The 27,558-nt window shown below is 39.3% G+C and overlaps 1 protein-coding gene across 1 annotated transcript; it reads left to right on the top strand.

Annotated features, from left to right (window-relative positions):
* The first annotated feature begins 770 nt into the window (after window positions 1–770).
* LOC139951629 (uncharacterized) lies at window positions 771–27,177 on the top strand. The gene is made up of 14 exons (XM_071950599.1): window positions 771–902; window positions 3,230–3,320; window positions 3,712–3,812; window positions 4,642–4,874; window positions 5,276–5,423; window positions 6,620–6,775; window positions 9,134–9,319; window positions 10,542–10,627; window positions 13,490–13,712; window positions 17,574–17,634; window positions 19,395–19,468; window positions 22,062–22,285; window positions 23,163–23,254; window positions 23,910–27,177. The coding sequence occupies exons 1-14, from the start codon at window positions 822–824 to the stop codon at window positions 23,918–23,920; spliced, it is 1,767 nt and encodes a 588-aa protein (XP_071806700.1). The 5' UTR covers window positions 771–821; the 3' UTR covers window positions 23,921–27,177.
* Window positions 27,178–27,558: the final 381 nt, after the last annotated feature.

Here is a 27,558-nt window from a genome sequence, read left to right as displayed (position 1 = left end):
GGAACACGTTGCCTTGGATCGGACGAGTTGGTCTGTAAAAAGCGTTTGTAACCGTTTGTTATAAAATGCATATGGTTGGAAAGATGTTTTAAAAGTAGAATACAATGATCCACACAAATTTGCCTTGAAATTGCGTGGTTTTCCTTTTACTGTGCGAACTAACACGGTCGGCCATTGAGAGTCAAACATTTATGGGAGTCAAAAATTTGACTCCCATATATAATGGCCGACCGTGTTAGGCGACGAGGTAAAAGGAAAACCATGCAATTTCGAGGCATGTTTGTGTGGATCATTGTATTCTACTTTGACAACATCTTTCTAACCATATGCATTTTATAACAAACGGTTACAAACGCTTTTCAAAGACCAACTCGACCGATTCAAGGCCACGTGTTCCTTTAATAATCAAAATCAGTTCAGTGTAGGTATAGGCGCAGGCCTAGTTGCAGGTTGTCATCTTGATTATCACAGGCCTTTGTAGAGCACTGTTGGAGTAGGATTACCAATAAAATCGTTTTTTGTTGTGCGGGGGACCCCGGCCGGACTACACCCATAAAATAGAAAAGAAAACTGAAGTTCAGAGGTCACTGCATGCTTGTGTTTTTGTATTTACTGCGGTGTGCACCGCCGTTACATGAATTATAGCGCCCTCTATTGGTTGTTTCGAATACATGTGGGTGTTCGTGACTTACACGACTGGAGCGTCTTTGAAACAAGACTACACCACAACTGTTTGGCAATCCGTCCTTCGGCGGCTGACGACACACAGCCCGAGTGCTTCCGAAAACGAGGAGTATAAAAAGAGTGCACGGAAAGACAAGATGGCGTCAAGTGAGTCAGGAGATGATTCTCTGTATCCAATCGCAGTTTTAATCGACGAGTTAAGAAATGAAGATGTCCAGGTATGATGATGTTTAATTGTTGTGGCTAATGGTAGGCCGATCCAAAAATTTAGACGCTTTTATGGGATTGATGACAGACAAAAGATTCGTTTTAATTTTTGATTGTATTGTAAAACGTTACGTCGTTTTGCGAGCTGCGTTGCTAATGCTAGAATTTAGAAAACCATAACTTGTTTAGAAAACCAAACTTGGGTCAGTAAAAAATGTTGTCAATTAATGGTGGGCCCGTCAGAGTGAACACTTAACTGTTGAAACTAAAGAGAAGAGAAGTACAATATTATTTGTGGCATAAAATGTAAGTTAAACTTTTAAAGTGAACGGAGCTGTCTGAAATATACGAGACTTCAATTTACAATCAACAATTCATTCAATTTAGTTTTAAAACATTTAATTTTTTAAACGAGAATTAATTAATGAAGATGTTGTGTCTCTCACGCTCTCACAAACTTAAGCATCAACTTGAGTCACGACTATACATTTAAAAATAACTCCATGACAGTTGAAGACAACATGTAAAATACTTAGGCCTATTCGCATTCCCCTAATTGCAGCTGCACGCGCATGTCTGTTACTGCTGACAACGCAATTTGTTTATCTCCTGTGACCTTTTGACAATTTCAACAACACTTTTTATCTGATTCAGAAAGTCAATTGCTTTTCATTTAGTTAATTTTTAGTAGAAACATCGAAAACGCTCAGTCTCAGATTGATTGGGTCGCACTAAATACCGACAACTCACAACCCCTCATTTCAACTCACGACAACAATTTTTAAATGCACTTTAACAGAACATTTGAACATATAAGTCAACCATTAAAATTATGCAATTTCAAACTGTTGAAAAAATAATATTTTTAATTGTAAAAAAAGTGTTTTTTACCCTGAATTTAGTAATGAACGGATATATTCGCCATGTTGCTTTCGACGTACGTGGACGATTCCATTTCACCGCAGGGGTGATACAATATGCAAGATGATTATTTACCATTTGATGTGCCTCTTTCATGGAGTTGAACAAAATATTATATTTAAATCTCCCCTTGTAATTTCAAATTCCAGAGTGGCGGCTTAGTTACTTCCAAGGAAGAAAAAATACAGCAGCTGAAAAAAATAACAAAAAATGATAAAAAATAACAAAAAACAACTCAGCCCTCAGAAATTACCCTTGGGTTTAATAGAATCGTCCAAGTATGCCGAAAGACAACACGGGGAATATTTCCGTTCATTACTAAATTCAGGGTAAAAAAACCTTTTTCACAAATAAAAATACAATTTTTTCAACAGTTTAAAAGTGATTTAGGTGCATATGACTCTTGAGCATATGATTAACGGTTGACTTATGTTCAAATGTTCTGTTAAAGTGCATTTAAAAATTGTTGTCGTGAGTTGTCATGAGGGGTCGTGAGTTGTCGTTATTTAGTGCGACCGGATTGATTGGCCCTCTTCATTCAATCATTCAATTTATTTGCATAGCCCCAGCCTGGCCCCATCAATAGTGACAATACGCTGGACTCCCTCCGCTTCATGGCCCTACGCCCATGTAGCTTCAGGGTGTTAACAAATTATTTGAATAGAAACCAACAGATTTATGCCTAGATTTTTTCCTCAGTTGTCACTTACCTCGGTAAATAACTACAATGCGCAATGTTACGCAAATGTGCCCTCTCCTTTCTTGCTAGAGTCTGGAAACTGTTCAAGGGATTTATTAATAAGGGAATCAATGTGTGGTGAAGAGGTTTTCAACTAGAGGTTTTCAACTAGTGGTTTAAACCCGCGCCGAGGCCTGGACTTGATAATTTTACCGAGATGAGGTCGAGGAAAATTATCAAGAACCAGGCCTCGGCAGGTTTAAACCACTAGTTGAAAACCGATTCAACACACTTTGATTCCCATTCATAAATACCTTTTCGGTCAAAAAACATCAACACTTTTTGGTCAAAAGGTAAAATAAATGCAAAAATTATGATTTCTTTCAACACAACACCCCTCCAGCTAGGAAATGGTAAGGCCCTCGGGTAAACATCTCCTTATAAGGAGATGCTATGTGTGTCGCGCGTATCGCGTGATGTTGCACTGTTTCAGCAGTTGCTGTCGATCAATAGGAATGAAGAAACTGTCTTATAAGGACAGGTTCAAGCGTGCGTGTCACGCCCACGTTATAACACTTTTTACTAGTGTGTTATATCATCCGTTCAAACAACCCCTCGTGATGCCCTCTCGACAAATCAGAATGGATAAACTGTCTTAGGTATTTATGAGCAAGATAACAACACATAATTTCCATGCATTAACTAGCAATTTTTTTCTTTTGTGTTTCAAACTTGCAGTTGCGGCTCAATAGTATCAAGAAGTTATCCACCATTGCTTTGGCTCTTGGTGTAGAGAGAACCCGCAGTGAACTTATTCCTTTTCTTACAGGTATTTGCAAACAGTAGGGCCATTGATTTAAAGGATTTGGGTACTTTTTGTAATTTCACAAAACACAATGTCTATAGATTTACATTAAACGTGTACGTTTTTACATGCTGACATAATTTTCATCTGAATCCTATGTTTTAGCAGCGGGTACTGAAAACGATTTAAAGATGTTAAATTTGCATAAGGTTATAGCGATTCAGAACCGCAATGCGTTGTTGGAAGGCAGATGGGGCAGTTTGCTATGAGGTGTATTATGTCAAGCACGACTTGCGCACGCATTGCCTATATCTTTGTGTGGGTTCAACAGCGCCCTCTGTTGATATTTTTTAATTAGCCAAGACCTTATCGGGAACTGTTAGTAATAGATGATTTGACTTATTTGATTTTCTAGACACTATATATGATGAGGATGAAGTGTTACTGGCATTGGCTGAGCAGCTTGGTAGCTTCACTGCATTGGTAGGAGGGTCAGAGTTCGTTCACTCACTGCTGGTAAGTTCACAAATCCCTGCATGTCCTATATTTGGGTCCTACATTTGGGAAGTGTCGTGGCCGAGCGGTTAAGAGCACCAAATACAAACTCTGGTGTTTCTTGGTGGCTTCACTGCATTGGTAGGAGGGTCAGAGTTCTTTCATTTTCTACTGGTAAGGTGACAATAACTTAAAATTTTGGAAGAACTCCCTTTTTGAAGTTAGCTTGTCTGGCTTTGAAGTAAGCTAATTCACCAGTCGTGACACTTGTGTTCCTTGCTTCGTCTTTCGGATAGGACGTAAAGCCGTTGGGCCCATGTGTTGCGCAGCGTATGTAAACGAACTCAGTGCACCTATCAAAAAGAGAAGGGGTTTGCGCCGTTGTTCTTGGCTGGTTGGCAGCATATTGCCCCACATCACCTTGTAAATCGAGGGATAAGGACTAACGAGGGTGTCTTTGTTAGCAGAGCGGAGGTTTCTAGTAGGAATGCATGGAGTGAATAATTATTATTATTATATTTATCTTGTGTTTGTTTCCTTGTAGCCTCCATTGGAAAGTCTAGCGACTGTAGAGGAGACGGTTGTCCTTGACAAAGCTGTTGACTCATTACGTAAGCTTTCTGAAGAACACTCAGCGGCTGATATGGAGGCTAACTTATATTATTATATTCATCTTGTCTTTGTTTCCTTGTTGTAGCCTCCATTTGAGAGTCTAGCGACTGTAGAGGAGACGGTTGTCCGTGACAAAGCTGTTGACTCATTACGTAAGCTTTCTGAAGAACACTTAGTGGCTGATATGGAGGCTAACTTATATTATTATATTCATCTTGTCTTTGTTTCCTTGTTGTAGCCTCCATTGGAGAGTCTAGCGACTGTAGAGGAGACGGTTGTCCGTGACAAAGCTGTTGACTCATTACGTAAGCTTTCTGAAGAACACTCAGCGGCTGATATGGAGGCTCACTTCTACCCATTAGTCAAACGGCTCTCGTCTGGTGATTGGTTCACGTCTCGCACGTCGGCCTGTGGATTGTTTAGTGTTTGTTACACTAAGTGTCCAAACAACATCAAGGCAGAGTTACGCACGTAAGTCAATTTGACATCTTCCAGTGTGCGCTAATCCTCCAATCAGATGCTCAAACTGGAGTGTGATAATAGGCCATAACCTACTCCCAGTTTTTATACTGCACTCTGCGTATTGTGAGTTTCAATGCGTTTTGAGACCTCAGACATAGACTTTGAAGTCTCGAAATTAAGCATCTGAAAGCACACAACTTCGTTTGACAAGGGTGTTTTTTCTTCGACGACCAATTGAGCTCAAATTTTGTTGAGATAGACCAAGTGAGAAGACTGGTCTTTGACAACTACCAATAGTGTCCAGTGTCTTTAAGGTCCATATACAAAAATATAGAGTGATAAAATTACAATAAGTACACTGTTGCATTGAACTGCTTTTTAAAAGAATCTGTATTATTTGTTAACTGCAGCCATTTCAGAAACTTGTGCACAGATGAAACACCGATGGTAAGACGCGCTGCTGCCAGTAAACTGGGAGAATTCGCCAAGGCAGTAGAATTGGAATATCTCAAGTCTGATGTCATCCCTATGTTTGTCAACCTTGCTGCTGATGAACAGGTAATAAATGAATCGAACTCAAAGGATGCATTCGATTAGCTTCCCTGCGTCGACCTCGATCTGCCCCCTGTACGTTCGAATAGCTTTGAGGTCATTCCAGGGGCTTACCAGGGTCAGCCCCAAGTGCCCTGCTTCGGGAACCGTCACTTGGGGCTGGCCCGATTTGCATGACGTCACCACGAGAGGGTGAGTGATTGTTCGTTGAGCTCTTGTCAGGGGCTCATCTGAATGAGCACCGCGGGGTCGACACAGGGGGAAGCTAACCCAGGCACCCAAAGTATTCCGATAATGATTAAATTTGACAATAGAGCGATGAATGGAAACCTTTGGTTTAAGCTTTGACGTCATTCCAGGGGCTTACCAGGGTCAGCCCCAAGTGCCCTGCTTCGGGAACCGTCACTTGGGGCTGCCCCGATGTGCATGACGTCACCACAAGAGGGTGAGTGATTGCTCTATGAGCTCTTGTCAGGGGGCTCACCAGAATGAGCTCCGCGGGGCCGACACGGGGGGAAGCTAATCGAATGCACCCAAAGTATTTCAATAATGATTAAATTTGATAATAGAGCAATGAGTGGAAACCTTTGGTTTAAGCTTTGACGTCATTCCAGGGGCTCACCTGGGTCAGCCCCAAGTACCCCAAGTAATTTCTCACTAAAATATTTAAATTGGTTCGAGACCTCAGCTGAGATCTCTAACTAAAGCATCTGAAAGCACACAACTTGTGCGACAGGATGTTTTTTCTTCCATTATTCTCTCGCAACTTTGTCGACCAATTGAGTCCAAATTTTCACAGGTTTGTTATTTTATGCATATATGTTGAGATACACCAAGTGAGAACACTGTTCATTTTTTCAAAGGTGTCCAGTGTCTTTAAGATACTAACACATATATGTAGAAAGATTATTTGTTGTCGTTTGATCTAAAAAGTAATGGTATGGTGTCGTAGCCGAGCGGATAAGAGCACTGAACCGAAGCTCTTGTGATTCTGTTTAGCAGAGTGTGGGTTCGGGAGTCGTGACACTTGTGTCCCTGAGCAAGACATTTAACTTTATGCTTCTCTCCACCCAGGGGCACCTTTGAGGGCAGAGAATGTTCTTGTGATTGATTAGGTGTGAAAATCACTCTATAAAAACTTTATACTATTATTATTATTATTATTATTATGTAATGTTACTTATGTTTTGAATGAATGTTAGGACTCTGTGCGCCTGTTGGCAGTGGAAGCCTGCGTCAGCATTGCAACATCTCTATCACACGAGGACACAGAATCGCTAATCATGGTGACGCTGAGACAGTGCGCAGAAGACAAGTCATGGAGGGTTCGCTATATGGTAGCTGACAAGTTTACTGATGTAAGTAACTTAAAGCGTTTTCCATGTCATTACAAAACAAATAACCCCAAACTTTTCAGACGCAACTAGGACCCAGTTTCATGTCTCTGCTTACCGTAACCAAAGAATCGGCGTTTACGGAAGCAGGGAACTCTGTGCTGACATCAAGCATATTTCATGGGTATGCACGGAATTTTTGCTTGAATACGTAATTCGGCGCTTGCACAGAAGTGGAGAATGGTGATAGTAAGCGCAGAATTCAGTGGTTATCAGTGCCATGAAACTGGGCCTAGATTCTTAAAATATAGAAATTTGCGTATTTAATTGTGCTGGGCAAATAGTGAAATTTGGTTTTTGGTTAACCGCTGGCCAACTATCTGAAATTAACCGTATATTCAAATATTTGTTCTTGTTGCTAGAGGGCGCTATTAAAAAAACTTTAAAAAACAAAAAAATACACATTTTGGGGGCTGCTATAGGGCGCTATTCATTTGTGAATGAGATCTTTCTGTGTCACTCAGTTCATTCCTAAAAATAACCGGATCTAATTTAAAGATGCCGATTTGCCTTTACTTTTGATCGTGATTGACTCTACGTGAAGGAAAACTTTCATAATCTTTGAACAAATTGAATCAGAAATGTCATTGTTTTAACTCTTCACGGAGGTGAGCATAGTTAAATGCCTAATTTATGCTGTTTATGCTGTCTTAGTAGAAGTTTCATAAGGATTCAGACAAAACATTTCTATCAGTTGTCGCCCCGACGATCGGTTAAGATATCCGGTTAAGAAGAAAAAAGACATTCGCAGTTACGGATAGAAAAACTTATTCGCCATTAACCGGATATTTGAATTATTTGCCCAGGCCTAGTATGGGTGCGTTCGTTTAGCTTCCCTGGGTCGACCCCGGTGTGTGGCGGATTTTTTTCCCCAGGACAAACGTGGGTAATTATCTGCACACGTTCGTCCTGGAAAAAGAAAACACAAGACACCGGGGTTGCCATCCTCTTTTTTTGCATAACCCTTCACCTAAATTGCAGTCTCAGTAGAATAAGACAAATGCCACAAGACAGGCCTAGAGTTACACGCAGGCCTGGCCTTCATTGCGCCCAATGTCTAGACCTTGGTGCCCCTTCAAATCTTTTCTAATTGACTCAAAAGATTTTCCAGTGGAAGTGCCCCCTTTGCAAAATGAAAATGGCCTTGCCCTTTCAAAGATCAAGTTCCAGGCCTGAACAGAGGTTTGTGGTTACACCTTACGAATATCTCTCTTGAGTAGTGGTCATAGAGGTTAAGCTTGGGCGATATCGATTTATTTTATTCACGATATATCGCCGACAATATATCGCGATATTCAATATAATCGCGATTAATTAAATTTGACATCATCAGTCTTCAAACTCCAAGTGAAAGTTGTAGAAGAGACAGTCATAGCATAAGAGAGGTGTTCTAATGACCTATTCTTCTGGATTTACTCCAAACCTATGGGGTGCGAGATGTCTCAGCTAGCAAATACAAATCGATATTTCAATTAAAACCAAATCCATCCGATATCGAAATCGTTTCCAAGTAATATCGCAATATTCGATAATATCGTGATATCGCCCAAGCTTAATATAGGTATATATATTGACTAAAGTGCTTACACCCCATTATACGCGCACTAAGGTTTGAAGCCGTATGGGCGCATCCATGTTTATGTACAAACCAATACAAAAACTTGAAATACTTACTGTATGGCAATTGTACGGCTATTTGCATGGTAGTGCGTTTGTTCTTTTCTGTGTGTCATTGAACCAAAAAATGCAGCAAATGTGAACGCATAATCTGCTGATAAGCGTACAAACTGCGAGCATCATGAGGCACGTATACTTTTTTTAGTATGTCATTTAGCACAAACAATAATAAGGCAGCGCGGGGACGTGCGTGAATGGGCAGTCGCGTACGTGTGTAAAGCGCACACGCCAAATGTAAAAAAAATCGCGGCAATGTGTGTTCTTTTAAAATAAAAATCGTTCCATAAACACGCACCACATCAAACATGTCTGCGCCCAGGGTGGCTTCAAAACGCAGAGCAAGTTAGCGCTCTAGTCAATAGCTCTATGGTAGTGGTGGTTTTGAAAAGAACCAGTGGTTAACAACTCAACGTTTCGATCAGTATGCTCTGTCTTCAGGTAAAACTGGGTAAAAATCTTTTGCTTTTTTGTGTTACAAGGTTTTCATCTGTACTGCTTTTTCATTGACTATAGCAACGATTTACCATTCTTCAATAAATTGTTTATGCTAAGCAAATTTTTGTGCTTAGCAGCTCTATGAAATCGGGCCCTGGTGTGGTTATTAACACATAATTTGAAATTGTTTTGCCTTTGTGTAACCTATAGTTGCAGCAAGCTGTTGGACCTGAGATCACAAAGCAAGATTTAGTGGGAGCTTTTCAGAGCTTGTTGAAGGACTGTGAGGCGGAGGTGCGTGCAGCTAGTGCACACAAAGTCAAGTCGTTCTGTGAGAACCTGGCCCCAGACGCCAGGGAACAGATCATCATGACTAATATTCTTCCGTGTGTGAAGGTATGGTTCATTTCCTGATTACATCAATGACTTACAGGAACACGTTGCCTTGGATCGGTCGAGTTGGTCTTTGAAAAGCGTTTGTAACCGTTTGTTGTAAAATGCATATGGTTAGAAAGATGATTTAAAAGTAGAATACAATGCTCAACACAAACATGCCTCGAAATTGCGTGGTTTACCTTTTACCTCGTCGACTAACACGGTCGGCCATTTATGGGAGTCAACTCCCATAAATGGCCGACCCTGTTACTCCCATAAATGGCCGACCGTGTTAGTCGACGAGGTAAAAGGAAAACCACTTGTGTGGATCATTATATTCTACTTTTAAAATATTAGTCAGTTTATGTATATAGTGGATTACATAAAGTGGTTTATACACTGCAATCAAATGTTTTCTACCATCATTATCTTCAAACTGTTTAAGTTGAATGTAAATCTGTGGACACTGTGTCATGTGTTACAAAAAGTACCCAAATACTTTAAACTTATGTGAGCAGTAAGATTTCTTCTTTTTGGAGATTTGTAAAGTTTCTTATGTATTATGCAAAGTCAAGAAATGCACTATGCTGCCCACCAATGAACCGATCTGGCCTGTCAATCAAACTGTACGCGTTCACCCATTTGACCAATCACAGCAATGATTGTGGTCGGACAAACTTGGTCATGCGTGCGTGTATATTTGGCACGCGCGGCAGAATCGTGCAGAATGTCATTGGGAGTGCTCGTACACGTGTCTTGCTCATGTGCACGATGGGTGGAGCTTAGTGGAAAGCCGGAACGGTCCATAATGGACCTTGTTTGCTACAATGATAGTAAGTGTGGTCCAGGATGTTTTGTTATACTTCAGTAACAAATTGTAAACTTTTACTGGTTGAAAACCAATCACGTGATACAACACAAAGATGCATGTTACATGGCTCTTGGGCGGGGTAAAGTGAAAAGTGATGTACACTGTTGTACATCACCTTGATCGTTCCCACCGTTGGACGATTTCTAGCGCTGTGTACGAAACACCCGCGGGTTCGAGGGAACGGTGAAGAATTTTTTCTTATTTGAACTGTTCGTCTGCTTATTAAACAATGAATACTCCGTGTAATAATGTTTGAAGATATGACAACAGAACTTCGAGAAGAGGGTTACAATGTTACCGAGGTATAACAAAACAAGCGTTACGTAGTTACGTATTCATGTGTTCACCCCAACTGTTTATGATACATTTCAGGAGTTGGTGTCTGATGCTAACCAGCACGTAAAGAGCGCATTGGCTTCTGTCATCATGGGATTATCGCCAATCTTGGGGAAAGACAAGTAAGTTAGCTTTTACCTAAATAACACTTTACACTGAACAAGGTTGTTGCAAATTTTGTTCCAAGGGATTTTAAATAGGGAATAAAAGGGTAGCGACGAGTTCTTAAACGGGGCGAGGGCCTTTAGCGCACGACCACAACCCTGCAAGTTTTAAACGGACATTTAAGAACAAGTCAACACTCTTTTATTCCCATTAATAAATGCCCTTCTGTTAAAAACGTAAAAAAATAAAATTATAGACACTTGGATAATCGACATTCAAGGATTGAACATATTTTCACAAAAACTTTGTGAACAATCTGTTTGGTGCGCGTGGGTTGTGTGTACTCTCGTTTAGAAATAGATTACGCGCTGTTACTAATAGCTATGAATTGCGTTCCGCGTATAAAAAATTGGCAGACATGAGCTTGCCCCCTCCAGCTGGTCATTATCAACCGTTTAAACACCCCCACGTGACGTGCTCTCCACCAATATGAATAGCGAAACTGCCTGGGGTATTTATGAAAGGCATGTAGTCAACAGTCAGTGTCAAGATTGAGTAACAACTTTTTTGTTTTCCTTTTCCTGGGTTTGTTACATTTCTTCTCTTTTTTTTTATGACTGTTTATTTTGTTAAGTGTTAAAGCAATTTTTATGAAATTTGTCACTGCTTTGATGAATAAAAAAACCAAACAAAACATTGAGTATTAAAAACACAGATATGAGAAACTTCCTTTTATGGTTATTTTTGGATTTGATTTGATTTGACATGGTTTGTTCACAATAACAAATGTATTTGCAGCCAGAGGCAGAATTACAACATTTGTACATGCACATATTTAAAAACTTCAAATACAAGATTGGAATTAAACAGAGAAAGCAAAGAGGTCTTAAGCAAATCAAAATTATAATTGAGAGAGGACAATAAAATAGAAGCCAACGATAATTTAAAAAAATTATGTTAAAAAAGTATCAAGGTACGTACTGTCATTCAATACTTGGGTTTTCATGTTTACATTGATTGGCCATAGCATTGACTCTTAGTACAAACCCATGGCCCATTCCCAGTCAATTAAATACAACATGTACTTGTATTCAGGCATGCAACTCTTCCGCGTTTCCGCGGAATTCCGCATTTAAAAAAAATTTTTTTTAGCCTAATATATGCCTGGCATTAACAGTGTACAACTACAATCATGTAAAATAAGCCTAGTACATGCTAAAAAAGCACCGAAGAGCATAATAAACCTCAACATTTTCTAGGGTACCATTGTGGGTATCATGTCCCGTGGCGTTTCGGCTGCCTCGCTCCGCACTTGCGTTGTGCCTTTGAAAATGTTCCTTTTTTTTTTTTTAACGGGCAGTTGCATGCCTGTGTATTGGCCATGATTGGACGTCCAGTCTCCGATTCACTATCTACAACGTCCTGTGTATTGACCCAATTCACCTGACGTCATCATTAGAAATATCTTGGATGCGCTACTTTGGTGGGCAATATCACTGTGTTATTACACGTAAACCTATTGCCCACCAAAATGGTGAGCGTGGCACAGTCACCGCATGTGACGTACGCGCAAGGGGTTAGTAAAGGGGGGCGCTACATAGCCAACAATTTGTCAGCAAAATTATTTGTTGTTTTTCCCCCGATTGAATTAAAGGCAGTGGACACTATTGGTAATTACTCAAAATAATGAGCAGCATAAAACCTTACTTGGTAACGAGTAATGGGGAGAGGTTGATAGTATAAAACACTGTGAGAAACGGCTCCCTCTGAAGTAATAAAGTTTTCGAGAAAGAAGTATTTTTCCACGAATTTGACTTCGAGCCCTCAGATTTAGAAGTTCAGGCCTCGAAATCTGAAAGCACACAAATTCGTGTGACAAGGTTTTTTTTGTTCACATTATTATTTTGCAACTTAGACGATCGATTGAGCTCAAATTTTCACCGGTTTGTTATTTTGTGCATATTGTTAAAATACACCAACTGTGAAGACTAGTCTTTGACAATTACCAATAGTGTCCACTGTCTTTAACTGTGTGTGTTTCTTGCATCACCAATTTTTCCGCCCTTTAGATATCATATCTTCCAAACTTTTTGAGCAAACGATATTTACCCCCCAAAAATGTCCCTGTTATAATACATCTTAGGTACAATTGTGTAGTTTGTATTTACAAATAAGATTGATTTGAAGAATGGGAAAACGTTGCTACAGTTTATGATAAAGCGGTACAAGGAAAACATTATAACACACAAAAGCAAAACTGTATAACAATTATTATTTTTTTATTTTTTTACTCAGATTCCTAAAACATAACTTTAACCTCAAGACATTGATCTGATAAGCATGTGATGAATTGAAAGAATTTTTTTATATTTTTTTAATGATCTTCCCGTCAAGGGAACTTTGCAAACTACCCATAAGGGGATTATAAACACCAAGCTGGCAACAGCCAGTCTCTCTCATACAAACATTGGTTTAACGTCTATGATTATGAATTGCACAAATTAAGAAACTGTGATTCGGTACCTGGACAACAATATTTATTCTAGCTTTTGTAAAATTGGCCGTTGGGAGCTGGGGATTGGAACCCAAAACCTTGTGATATTGGGTGCGTTTGATTAGCTTCCCTGTGTCAACCCCGAGGTGCTCGTTCAGTTGAGCCCCTGACAAGAGTTAATCGAACGATCACTCACCCTCTTGTGGTGACATAATGCACCTCAGGCCAGCCCCAAGTGACCTGTTCCACAAGACCCGGGTGAGCCCCTGGAATGACGTACTGGGGGCAGATCGGGGTTGACCCGGGGAAGCTAATCGAATGCACCCTGTAAGTCCTGCAGTCTAACCACGGTAACCCCTAATGTTTTGTTGTTTTGTTATTGTAGAACCATCGAGCACCTGTTGCCTCTGTTCTTGGCCCAGTTGAAGGACGAGTGCCCAGAAGTACGCCTCAACATCATCAGCAACCTGGACTGCGTGAACAACGTGATTGGTATCAAACAGCTATCCCAGTCATTACTACCCGCCATTGTGGAACTTGCTGAGGATACTAAATGGCGTGTACGACTGGCCATTATTGAGTACATGCCGCTACTGGCCGGCCAACTGGTTAGTAGTAGCCATGACTCAATTGTGCTGAGTTGTGCATGTCATGAGGCCACATGGAGTTGCCAGCTTCTCATGCTTTCATGCATGTTTACTGCTTCGATGATCATGCACATCTCTAAGCTCAATGAGTGGTTTCATTCCTTGCTATCATTCTGTTGCTATAAGACCTTTACCATGCTGCCTCCAGATTGGGTCATGTTCCTTGTATCTAATAACAGTAATACTAATAGTAAATAATAATAACATTCAGTGTTCTCCACACACGTAAATTGGGAGGGCGGGGCGCCCTCCTAAAATTTAGGCCGCCCTGCCAAAGAATTGGCCGCCCTGCTAAAATTATTGGCCGCCCTGCCCAAAAAAGGACAAACAGATTATTTTTAGACTGCATTTAATAAGATCAAACGAGTACCTGACAAGCCAAAACCGACTTCAAAACTACCGCATCAGAAATGCGATCGTAAACAAAACTTGATGTACACGCGGATGGCCACTTGGTTCGTGTACCGAGTGCATCAACCAACCATGCGCACCGTCCACGTCGCCCAGACCATGGAAATACCACTGCATACATAGTGCATAAACAGTCCGCACGCTGTTATTGGCCGTTGATAGACTCCAACACAATACGCACTTTCACAAACTGAGAAAGAATTACCCAACAGTGTTCCACACCCATGTACAGAATGGTACAATGTACAGCCTCGAAGCATATTCAAACATGTCGACTTTCACCCATTGAGGGCGAGCGCGATGCGGGGCAAATAGCTGAAACTGAACTGGCTTTATAGATGGATTTAAATAAGTGGGGTTTGAGAGCGGTTTTAAATCAGTCCAGTGTAGTGGAGTGAATGCTAATACTCATTTTGCAAATAGGAACCAGACTATTTTGTTCTTCCAGCCTCCGTTTGGAAACATTGATTTCAATGGGAGAAATTCAAGATGGCTGCACGCACCATGATAAAGGTCGATCATTAGCTTCTTTGCCTTACTGGCTCCTTGTGTCATGGAGTAAACTTGCCTTGCAAACGTTTCCAATCATTTTCCTTAATTTGAGTTGTTTTCCTTGGGTGGCATGGCTGGCTTGTGCGTAGAGCGCTCGCCTCTCACCGAGGTGACCCTGGCTCGATACCCGGCCAGGGCCATTATGTGAGTTGAGTTGTGCGTTGGTTCTTTGCTGTGCCACGAGGGTTTTCCCAGACCATCCGGTTTGTCATACCTGTCCAGAACACTTTGTCATGTTCTTCTGGAACCGTTTGACATACCTGTATGTAATAATAATAATCATAATAATAATAATGGTTTTTATATAGCACTTTATACATCATGTCTCAAAGTGCCTCTAACATTATTAGCACTGATCGCTGGGCCTTAAATCATTCCTTAAACCATCTCAGCTCCCTTGGGAGTATACAGCTGGTGCTGGCAAATATGTAGCGCAATCAAGGATAATCAATCACAAGAACCATCTCTGCCTTCACAGGTGCCCATTTACCCCTGGGTGGAGAGAAGCAATTATAGTTAAGTGTCTTGCTCAGGGCCACAAGTGTCACGACCGGGATTTGAACCCACACTCTGCTGAACAGAAACACCAGAGCTTGAGTTCGTGGCTCTTTTTACCGCCACCCCGGCCCCTCTTGGCCTAAGGTTTCATGCTAATAATTATTTTGAGTAATTACCAATGGTGTCCACTGCCTTGAATGTCTGACTCTTCACCAAGGCACTATTTGACACAGTACTCCTATGTTGTTATTTTAGTTGTCCAATGATTGACTACTAATCACTCCTGGTTTTTAATTACTTGATAGCTTCTTAAAGATGCTATGTCAGATTTTTGGCCCCAAAGATTAAAAAGTTGTTTTTGTTTTTGAGTGAATGGTAATTCAAAGAGTATCAGCCGCTCTAACGAAAAAAAAGTTTAACTTTTACTTTTAATGGTCATGAATCATGACAGCAATTTAAAACGTTTCCTTTAAAACACACAAGAATTGGTCGCGTGATATAGTGTCGGGATCCCTACAAAAACTCATTTTAAGCACTTTATTTCACTGCTACTAATAATTGGCGGGCTTTTTCGAGGAACGGCACAAATGAAAGCTTGTAACTTTCTCGACCCCCCCCCCATCGAAATACCTATTGAATTTTAAATAAAAATTTGTGGTTCATCGGCCAAAAATCTGACATAGCATCTTTAACATGATCTGTCATTTTATTATGTGAAGCTTTTGTTCTTAGCAGCATTCTTACTGATTTTTGGTATTTTTATTGCTTTTCCCCCCTCATGTCATTGTCTGGCCAGTTGGTGCATTGATCTTCCTATTGCAAACATAACTTGCATTGGCATCATACTTTGCTCATTTATGCTTTCAAAAATTAATTTTGACCAGTTGTTCATGTTTGTTTGATTGTTGATACCACGTACTAGTTAACTTTTGGAGAAGAAAAAACAGACACATTTTTGTTTACAATCTGCAAAAAAAAAATGGGAAACCAGTTTATTTGAAAGTAAAATGGATATTTCAATCGCTCATTGAAATTTAAACCTTTTGGAGAAGACAAACACAGACACAATTTCTAACAATCTGCAAGTAAAAAGGAAACAAGTTTTTATATTTTAAAAGAAAATTGATTTTTTAATCACTCATTGTTAAATTGAAACCAAAAAACCAACAACACTTGCGAGTAAAAAGGAAAGAAGTTTTTATATTTCAAAAGACAAATAGATAGGGGGCCTATTTCAAACACTTCAAACCAACCACATTTTTTCTTTGAAAAACAATGTCTGACTATAGACGATGTGACTTCTGACGTCGCATACCACCGATCAAAACCTGTGTTTTGGCAGCCAGCTAGAAAGTACACGCAATCTTACCATGACTACACGCCTTTTTGCTCAGCGAAACATGACGTGTACAGTATTGTGTCAACAGAGGGCAGTTTGAATGTAAACATAGGTCACATCGTCGATAAAGTTATCCAACAAGCATGGAAACTGGTAGAAGTAACAAGGGCTTGTATCCTTTGCTGAGATCCTCAGTGTTGGCAGCTCTGTGTGCTAATGTTCATACGACACGCTGTATATTATAACTGATTAATCTCTAGTCCTGTAACATAGTGCAAGCACAGGCCATTTGCGTGTTAGTTTTGAGTATTAGAGAGGTTTCGCATGCGAACGGATACGGTAAGTGCGACGGACACGTCATCATTATGATGTCATACTCTACTCGCTATACGTGCAGACGACACTGATATCCTGCTTGATACACGTAAGTAGGTTACGGATAGCTAAATGTATGCGTATGCGTATCCGTTCGCGTGCGAAACCTCCCTAATGTCTGGTACAATGACTTGCTTAGTCACAAGTTACCGCTTATACAGTTGAATTCCTCAGACTATAGAGACAGTTGCTATGTCACATAATTCAGGGCGAGCTTTTGTGAACATGGAGCAACCTTTAGATGAGCAGACCCTTGTACCATTGTGCCATACATGTCCATTCAGAATTGTGTATGGGTGTCCACCATCTCTTGCGTAACTACGCAAAAGCTTGCCCCGAATCATCTGACATAGCAACTGTCTCTATAGTCTGTTGAATTCAAACTTAAGTGGTGACTTGTGATCAAGCACGCCATTGTACCAGACTACATTCAAATCTAACTCGCAAATGGCTTATTCTCTGCCGGTGATTACAGAGTGCAAGTCAGAGATTAACATCGGTCATAATACACATGTGTGTTGTCTGGATCCTCATATAGGTTCTGAAAATGTCTAATGACCTCAGGCAAGTAGGGAGATTGCCTTTTCTAACCAATATGAACAATTTTCTTATTTGTACAATTTCTAAACATCCTAATGCCACTACAGGGGGTGGAATTCTTTGACGAGAAACTCAACAGTCTTTGTATGACTTGGCTTGTAGATCATGGTGAGTATTATACGTAAAGAGTTGGTTGGAGCCAGAAGGCCACATCGAGCCAGGCTTGTCTGCACTGTACACACTGAGTGATGCAACCGCAAATACTTGTAGTTTTGTAAGCCTCAATTATAAAGGCACTGAACACTTTTGGTAAAAGACTTCATGCACATAAAAATAATAATAATTACACAGCATTTGTAAAGGCGCACTAAATCTGAAAAAGATGGAAAAGAGGAAATTCTCAAGTATTGGGGAAAGCAAGTGTGAACAGGTGTGTCTTAAGTTGCTGCTGAAATATGGAGATGTTATGTATTTCAGGGAGTGAATTCCAGAATGGAAAAAAACCCTGTCCCCGTAGCTGACGTCATTTCAGTAGGGCGCCCTCACCTAGAGGTCGAGTAAGGAGTTTGTTCTTTGGCCAATCCTGTGTGCCGCGCGTACAAATCTGTGTGTTTCGATTGTTTCATCACCGTTTTACCTCTTCAGATGGCGGCTAGATGACGTCAATGCATAAGATCTATTACTCAAATATTTCTTGGCATAAAAACTTACTTGGTAATAAGCAATGGTGAGCTGTCGATAGTATAAAACTTTGTGAGAATCAGATCCCTCTCAAGTAACGTAGTTTTTGAGAAAGAAGTAATTTCTCTGTAAATTGTATGAATTGATTTCGAGACCTCACATGTGAGGTCACGAAATCAAGCATCTGAGAGCACATAACTTTGTGTGACAAGGGTGTTTTTTCTTCCATTATTATCTCGCAACACCAATTGAGTTAAAGTTTTCACAGGTTTGTTACTTTGTGCATATGTTGAGATACACCAACTGAGAAGACTGGTCTTTGACAATTACCAAAGGTGTCCAGTGTCTTTAAAGTTACTGTCTGTTCTTTGAGTTTGTGCTACTAGGTGAAACATTGTGTTTACAGCAATTGTCTGCACAATAAATCCAGGTATTAGTTTAGGAAATAATGTTTTAGTTTTTAAAGTTTGACCCAATTTGACCTAGTCTTAAGGGCCAAACTGAAAGTTGAAGTGACAAAAAAATTCCAGGCTTTGTTTTGAGATTTGACAGGCAACCTTTCACTGTAAATCACAAAACTTTGGCCATCAGCTGCAGCCGATATTCTGCCATGGTATGATGGGATCTTGGACCAGTCCAGACTGGGCCCCTGTCTTTATCTGCAAGGATAAAGACAGGTACCTGCTACTCGGATCCAGTGATTCCATTGGATACAATGATATCATTGGATAGACGTGCACAGTGAAATGAGCTTTCTACAGATGCCCAAAACAAACAGTACACTCCTATCATGTCTGCCATAGAATTTGACAATTACCAAAGGTGTCCAGTGTCTTTAAGGAGATTTTCTTAATGTTTTCTTAGCTTATCATTGTATATTGAATGCTACACTGTCTATAGGACATTGTTTTAACTGCCATAGCTTGGCCATGGCCTAATTTCATAGAGCTGCTTAAGCATTAAAAGTAGCTAAGCGCAACAAAACTTTGCTTAGCAGAATAGGGTTACCGGCCAAACTACCATGTCATGTGTATAGTTTATGACTGGTGTCCTGCTCATTTCTGTTTAGCAGAAAATTGTTAAGCAATATTGTCTGCTTAAGCAGCTGTATGAAATTGGGGCCATACCTTTTGTATTTGCTTCTGCTGGTGTAATAGTAAAACTTGTAAGTTTTTTATTTTATAATTTTTAAACTCACCTCACACAAATGAAGTAATCGACATTCTATATTTATTTATTTGCTTTAGTTTTTGCTATAAGGGAAGCAGCTACCAACAATCTGAAGAAACTCGTTGAGAAGTTTGGAATTGAGTGGGCTCAGGTAAGGATTCTTTTGTTAGTTAATAATAATAACATTTGGTTTTTATATAGCGCATTATACATCATGTCTCAAAGCGTTTCCAGCATTATTGCCCTGATCAGTGGGCCATTTCATTCCTTAAACCATCTCAGCTCCCTGGGGAGTATACAGCCTGTGCCGCCAAATATGTAGCGCACTATAGCTAAACCATCCACAGGAACCATCTCTGCCCTCACAGGTACCCATTTACCCCTAGGCAATTATAGTAAAGTGTCTTGTTCAGGGACACAAGTGTCACGATTGGGATTCGAAGTCCACACTCTGCTGAACAGAAACGCCAGAGCTTGAGTTTTGGTGCTCTTATCCGCTCGGCCATGACACCCCAGTTATGGAAAAGAATGGGTCTTTTCCTACCGTGAATTACACCAAATCCTTCCTAACTTATGATTAATCGTAGGACGAGTTTGGTTCCGTATCCATAGACGTTTGGATGCATTGAACCCATTCTAAGTTGGGATGAGTTAATAATAATAATAATAATAATAATAATAATAATAATAATATCAAAGTCTTATATAGCGCACGTATCTACCAAACAAGGTACTCAAGGCGCTGAGTATATATACAAACTTTCAGAAAGATAGGTAATTGCAGTGATGAATTTTGAGACCCAATTATTTAGCACCTTATAAGGGTTTACAAGGTGCTACGGCGCATACAGCAGCCACAGCCAGGAACACCGGGGCGAACCCCTTCTCTTTTTGAAAAGTGCACTGGGTTCTTTTACATGCGTTACACAACACATGGGACCAACGGCTTTACGTCCCATCCCAAGGACAAAGCAATGGTGAAGTGTCTTGCTTAAGTCTTGCTTACACTAGCTTGTAAACGCCTGCGCTGTGAACCTCTTTTAGGACGCAGCAAACCCATCCTAAGTTGGGATGAATTACTCGTCTTAAAGCCATTGGACCCTTTCGGTTCAGAAAAAAACATAAAAGTTCACATAATTTACAGGGTTTACAGAAGGTAATGGTGAAAGACTTCTCTTGAAATATTAGTCCATGAAATGCTTTACATTTTGAGAAAACGGTAAAACAATATAAATTCTCATTAGCGAGAATTACGGATTTATGTTAAACACATGTCATGACACAGCGAAACGCGCGGAAACGAGGGTGGGTTTTTCTGTTTTTCCTGACTCCGATGACCGATTGAGCCTAAATTTTCACAGGTTTGTTATTTGATATAGAAGTTGTGGTACACAAAGTGTGGGCCTTGGACAACAATGTTTACCGAAAGGGTCCAATGGCTTTAACTGGAGATAAGATTTATCCAAGCGTTTTGTAAAACCGGCTCCTGGTGACTCACACAAGCTTGTGTCTTCTGCAACCGTGGACCTCCTATAGACCTTTGATATGATGCCTCCATCTTGGTCATGTTCCTCATATCAAATAACAATACTGTATGCTAATAATCATTTTGCAAATAGGAACCAGACTATTTTGTTCTTCCAGCCTTGGCTTGGTTACATTGATATCAATTGGAGAAGTTCAAGTAGGCTGCACCGTGATAAAGATCTGATTGTCCCTCTTCTATTTATACACAAACTTTTTTGCAACAGCTCCCATTGTACACATTTTCCAACTGCGGACCTTTCCCGAACTGTAGACTCTATTGTCCTGTTTTGTTATAGGTCCTCGGTTTGAATGTGTATAGTACTGATACTCGCACATTTTGCCTTTTGGTGCATTGTGTGTTTATCTTGCATAACTGCAGAGCTGTTGACTGTCTGTTGACTCGTAAATGAGTCCAATGTTTTTGGTACTTATAGAGTCTTAGGCTTGCACTGTTGGATTGTGGACTTGCTAGCAACAGTTCAGAGGTGCTGTAGTTCTTGAGATTTGAGTAAAACAATGTCACCAAAATAATTTTCGTCTCAATCTGTCAGTGAGACGAAAATTATTTTGCATATAAAAACACATGTTATGGTAAAATACCAAAACTGGTTAGAGCGTTCTAACATGCTATGTAAAACTGAGACTAACATATTTTTTGTGACATTGTTTTACTCGTTTCTCAAAAAGTACAGCACCTCAGCAAGTAATATTTTAGGAGAAGCTTTCTATTATCATTATCTTCAAACTGTGCAAGTTTAATGTAAACCTGTGGACATTATGTAAAAAATACCCAGACCCTTTAAAGACACTGGACACTATTGGTAATTGTCAAAGACCAGTCTTCTCACTTGGTGTATCTCAACATATGCATAAAATAACAAACCTGTGAAAATTTGAGCTCAGTTGGTCGTTGAAGTTTTGAGATAATAATGAAAGAAAAAACCAACCTTGTCACACGAAGTTGTGTGCTTTCAGATGCTTGATTTCGAAACCTCAAAATGTAATTCTGAGGTCTCAAAATCAAATTCGTGGAAAATTGCGTGTTTCATGAAAACTATATTACTTCAGAGGGAGCCGTTTCTCACAATGTTTTATACTATCAACAGCTCCCCATTACTTGTTACTTAGTAAGGTTTTATGCTAATAATTATTTTGAGTAATTACCAATAGTGTACACTGCCTTTAAATGTTGTTTTTTCCTTAAACTGGTATTTCAGAGTACCGTTCTCCCCAAAGTCTTGGCCATGTCCAGAGATCAGAACTACCTCCACCGAATGACTTGCTTGTTTTGCATCAATGTGATGGCTGAGGTGGTTGGTGCTGAGGTAACCAATAAACTCCTGATGCCCGTAGTGGTCAGCTTGGCTGCGGACGCTGTGGCCAACGTCAGGTTCAATGTTGCCAAGACATTACAGAAGCTAGCACCAAATCTAGAAGCAGGGTAAGTACCTTTTTATTTATTTTCTTCATTACCAACAATTATTGTTATTACTTTTTAGTCTATCACAGTATGCAAAATAAAGGTTTATCTTTTAACACTTTGTGTGGACAGAATAAATACATGGAAGTTCACATCTGGTGTAACTCACAACAGATGACCCATTGACCTCCGTGATCGTTACATAAACACAAAGTGACCATTGAACACGACGGTAAACCAGATGTGAGAGTAATTGGGTCGCGTCTGCCTTGACCCCTCAAAACCGAAGTTAATCGGGTTTAACTCAGTGCTGTCTGCACGCAAGGGGAACAATTTACGACAAACACGTAAAGTTAAACCGGTTCGGGTCTAACTTAGTACGCTGTCTGAACATACCCTCAGACAACAACATTGACTGGTGCACAAGCAAGACCTTGTTTGGTTCTCGCTTAAAGGCACTGGGCACTATTGGTAATTGTCAAAGACCAGTCTTCTCACTTGGTGTATCTCAACATATGCATCAAATAACAAACCTGTGAAAATTTGAGCTCAATCAGTCAAGTTGCGAGATAATAATGAAAGAAAAAACACCCTTGTCACACGAAGTTGTGCGCTTATGGATGCTTGATTTCGAGACCTCAAATTCTAATTCTCAGGTCTCAAAATCAAATTCGATGAAAATTACTTCTTTCTCGAAAACTACATTACTTCAGAGGGAGCCGTTTCTCACAATGTTTTATACTATCAACCTCTCCCCATTACTCGTTACCAAGTAAGGTTTTATGCTAATAATTATTTTGAGAAATTACCAATAGTGTCCACTGCCTTTAACATTCTAACAGCTCTTTTACGTCAACCCTAATGTAACAGTTTTGTTTGAAATTCTTTGTTATTTTAGTTGTCTACAGAGCCAAGTAAAACCTGTCCTGGACAAACTGTACGGAGATAGCGATGTGGATGTCAAGTTCTTTGCACAGGAAGCAATCACAGGTTTGTTTGTTTGTTTGTTTGGTTGTTTGTTTTGTTTGTTTGTTTGTTTGTTTGTTTTGTTCCCGTTTCAAGATGGTCAAGATTGGGGGTCGTTTGAGAGTGTCGGGGTTATCCTGTTTCTTTATATTACGGTTTATGTCCCTTATACTGTATATTTGATGTAATTTTTTAAAATCTTTTTATCTTCTCCATTTTCTGAGGTTGTGAGGAAATAAACAAAATTTATACAGATAATCTGCAAAACTCCCACAAGGGGATGTAAACTACTTGCAGGTTTTATTCACAATCAGTTTTCTCATTCACTGGATTTCTTTGTAAATATTTACTCAAATTTATTAGGTGGGTGTTTTTACTTATTTTGAGGGTGTACATGTATATTTCTGTCCTTTTTAATCTGTTTAGTATTGTAATTGTTTTTGACTAATAATCGTTTTATTCTTGTATATAAATGCAAATGGCAGCTAAAATTCTGTGTATTTATAATTCGGACAATAAAACATTCTAATTCTAATTCTAAACACCAAGATTGCAACACCCAATATCTCCCATACAAGCATCAGTGGTTTAACGTCTAGTATTATGAATATTAACTTGGTGATTTTCATAATTTCTAACCTTATTTTTTCTTTATTTTGTTTGAATCCAAACATTTTAGCGTGTTCCTAAAGTCTGTGAGCCTTGAAGAGCTAGACCACGCCTTGGTTACCCCCCATTGATGATGACATGAAACGTACTGCAACCCTGGTTTTTAAAGGGACCCGTTGCCTTGGATCGGGCGAGTGGGTCCATGAAAAGCATTTGAAACCAATTGTTATAAAATGCGTATGGTCGGAAAGATGTTTTAAAAGTAGCATACAATGATCCACACAAACATGCCTTGAAATGGCACGGTTTTCCTTTTACTTTGCAAACTAACACGGTCGGCCATTTTACGGAGTCAAAAATTTGACTCCACTAAATGGCGTGCCGTGTTAGTTCACGGAAAACCGTGCCAATGCGAGGCATGTTTGTGTGGATCATTATGTTTTACTTTTAAAACAACTTTCTAACCATCTGCATTTTATAACAAATGGTTTCAAATGTTGTAGACCATTCCATGGCAACGTGTCCCTTTAACCCGTTGGTTATCTTGTATTACTACAACGGTTATTAAATCACATGCATAATGAACTACTGATGTATCTTGTATTAAACTATAAATGTGAATAATTTAGCTTGTCTGTGGTTCAAATTTTAGACATGACATAAGTAATAGGGAGCTTTGGTGCTACCCGTGTGTGGTTTTGTGTTAAATGTCGGGTAATTTTGCTTTTCTATCTCACTGCAAAATGAGTAGGAAACAGTATAGTAATTATTAGATATTGGTCGACACTAGAGCTTTGTAAACTTTGTCAGAATATTGGATTAAACTTGTGACAATACAGTTGTAGGTAGAGTAGCTTCACTTGTAATGGCTAACTAAAGTTCACGGGCTATTTCTACCCGGCTAGTTGATAAATATGCAGCCCAAATTAGGTTTGAAGGAGACTTTAAATCTGAACTACATGTAATTGTATAAATTTATTGTTATCCATAATATGTTAAGTGTCCAGCCGTCGATTTCACCAAACTCTTCCTAACTTAGGACTAATCTTAGGATTTAGGACGAGTTAAATTCCGTATCAAAAGACATTAGTACGCATTGAACCCATCCCAAGTTAGGACAGGTTACTCGTCCTAACTCGAGATAGGATTAATCCTAGCGCTTCGTGAAATCAGCTGCAGCAGAAAGAGTTCGGGCTCACATGACCTTGGCCCTACTACATAAAGTTAAAATAGTTGTCTTTTGTAACTAATTCTGTACTATTTACAGTCCTTGTTTTAAATTTAAGACATTCATAGCAATTATCTAAAGAAGCGATGTACAGTCCCAACTTAATTTTCTCAACAACAAATGGCACTAAACCGTAGGCTACGTTGTAAATTAATGTTGTTCTTTAGAAACCAAGTAGTTCAAGCAATGATTGATGCATTCAAATAGAAAAAGAGTTCCCCAAAATAAAACCACATTTAAAATTTCAGATTGTATTCTATGTTTGTATTTGGATGGAACAACACTATTTACTTTTAAAACACATTGTTAATTTCATGAGAAACCAGTAATCAATAGTTTAAAAGGGAAGGAACACGTTTGGTAATTACTCAAAACAAATATTAACTTAAAAGCTGACTTGGTAACTAGCATTGGAGAGCTGTTGATAGTATAAAACATTGTGGGAAACGATTCCCTCTGAAGTAACGTAGTTTTTGAGAAAGAGGTAATTTCTCACTAAAATAACAAAAGCAGTCTAGCTAAAAGTCTTTTATTCCTATCTGAAAGCACACAGATTCGTCCAACAAGGGTGGTTTTTGCTTCAACATTTTCTCCAAACTCAGATGACCAATTGAGCTCAAATTTTCACAGGTTTGTTATTTTATGCATATGTTGAGATACACCAAGTGAGAACACTGGTCTTTGACAATTACCAATAGTGCACCTTTCCCTTTAAAGTGGACTCGTCCAAGATAACAGAATACAGAAGAATAGGAGACTTTCCAACGCTAGGTGGCAGCAGACATACCGGGTAAATTTCCATTGTTTACGTAGTTCTGAACATACGCATAATTCTAAGAACATTGGATTAACCCGGTAAGTCTGCTGCTCTCTATCGTCCCAGAAAGTCTCCCGTTGTCTTCCAAATGGGAAATCATGTCCCAATTTCATTTCGAATTATGAAACTATGTTATGAGCGAGTTTAAAGTTAATACGCCTCTCTGAATATTCATGCATGACGTTATAATCCTTACCCAAAAATGAGGCTTTAGGCGCACGTTCGTCACCACTTGCAGTGGCTGCGCCTATGGCCTTGTTTTGGGTTAGAATTGTGACGTACTCGTGCATAAATATTAAGAGAGGCAGATGACATATCAAACTCTCATCAAGGCACTTCTAGAGAGCAGCCTCTTTCTATAAGAATTTTGGAATGTACAGGTGTAGTCAGAATCATTGATAAAGTATGTAAATTCCGTATTGTTGTTTGCCATCACAAAAAAAGCTGATAAACCATGTAATTTCTGCCCTGGTGATGCAACAGAATTTCATTTTGTGAAGAATCCATTTTTCTTGTGTATATATAGTGTCAAGTTCACTTCAAAAATTAATCAAACAGTATACATGGTTTTTTTTAAAGTGATGTCAAATACATAGTTTGCAAGGGGCAATGTATACAGCAGAGATAATGTAGAAGTAAAATAAATGTTGTTAACATTACTGCTAAGCAAGTTTGCGTTAAAGGAACATGTTGCCTTGGATCGGACGAGTTGGTATATAAAAAGCGTTTGAAACCGTTTGTTATAAAATGCATATGGTCGGAAAGTTGTTTTAAAAGTAGAATACAATAATCCACACAAATTTGCCTCAAAACTGCACGTTTTTCGTTAAACCTTGTCGACTAACACGGTCAGCCATTTATGGGAGTCAAATTTTTGACTCCCATAAATGGCCGACCGGGTTAGTTCGCAAAGTAAAAGGAAAACCATGCAATTTCGTGGCAAATATATGTGGATCATTGTATTTTTCTTTTGAAACATCTTTCCAACCATATGCATTTCATAACAAACGGTTTTCAAACGCTTTTTATAGACCAACTCAACTGATCCAAGGCAACGTGTTCCTTTAGCGTTACTGCTAAGGAAGTTTGCGTTAATGTTTTCTAATATATGTACAATGTTTTTACTTTGGATGCTTTATCACACTTAAATTTAACACTTCTTTATATACTTCATGCACTTGTGTTGTTCACTTTTTGCTTGTGTTGATTTGGATTTACGCCTATATAGTTTTTGAATAAAGTTATTGTGATTAGCAAGTGATATTAAAGTGTTGTCCCACACTAATTACCACATCCTGCTCGTGTGTACTGTACATTAACCTTCTAGATTTTTATTTTGTTTAAGACCCTGGACACCTTTGGTTATTCTCAAAGACCAGTTTTCTCACTTGGTGTATCTCAACATATGCACAAAATAACCAACATGTGAAAGTTTGAACTCAATTGGTCGTCAAAGTTGCGTGATATAGAAGAAAAAACGCCCTTGTCACACGAAGTTGTGTGCTTTCAGATGCTTGATTTCAACATCTTATTCTGAGGCCTCAAAATCAAATTAAAATAATTTAGTGGAAAATTACTTCTTTCTCGAAAACTACGTCACTTCAGAGGGAGCCATTTCCCACAAAGATGTTTAATACAAGTTTTTATGCTAACAATTATTTTGAGTAATTACCC

Source organism: Asterias amurensis, chromosome 19 (genome assembly GCF_032118995.1).
Source record: "Asterias amurensis chromosome 19, ASM3211899v1".
NCBI classification, from domain to species: domain Eukaryota; kingdom Metazoa; phylum Echinodermata; class Asteroidea; order Forcipulatida; family Asteriidae; genus Asterias; species Asterias amurensis.
The sequence above is the reverse complement of the archived record's forward strand: the minus strand, read 5'-3'. Positions and strand labels throughout refer to the sequence as shown.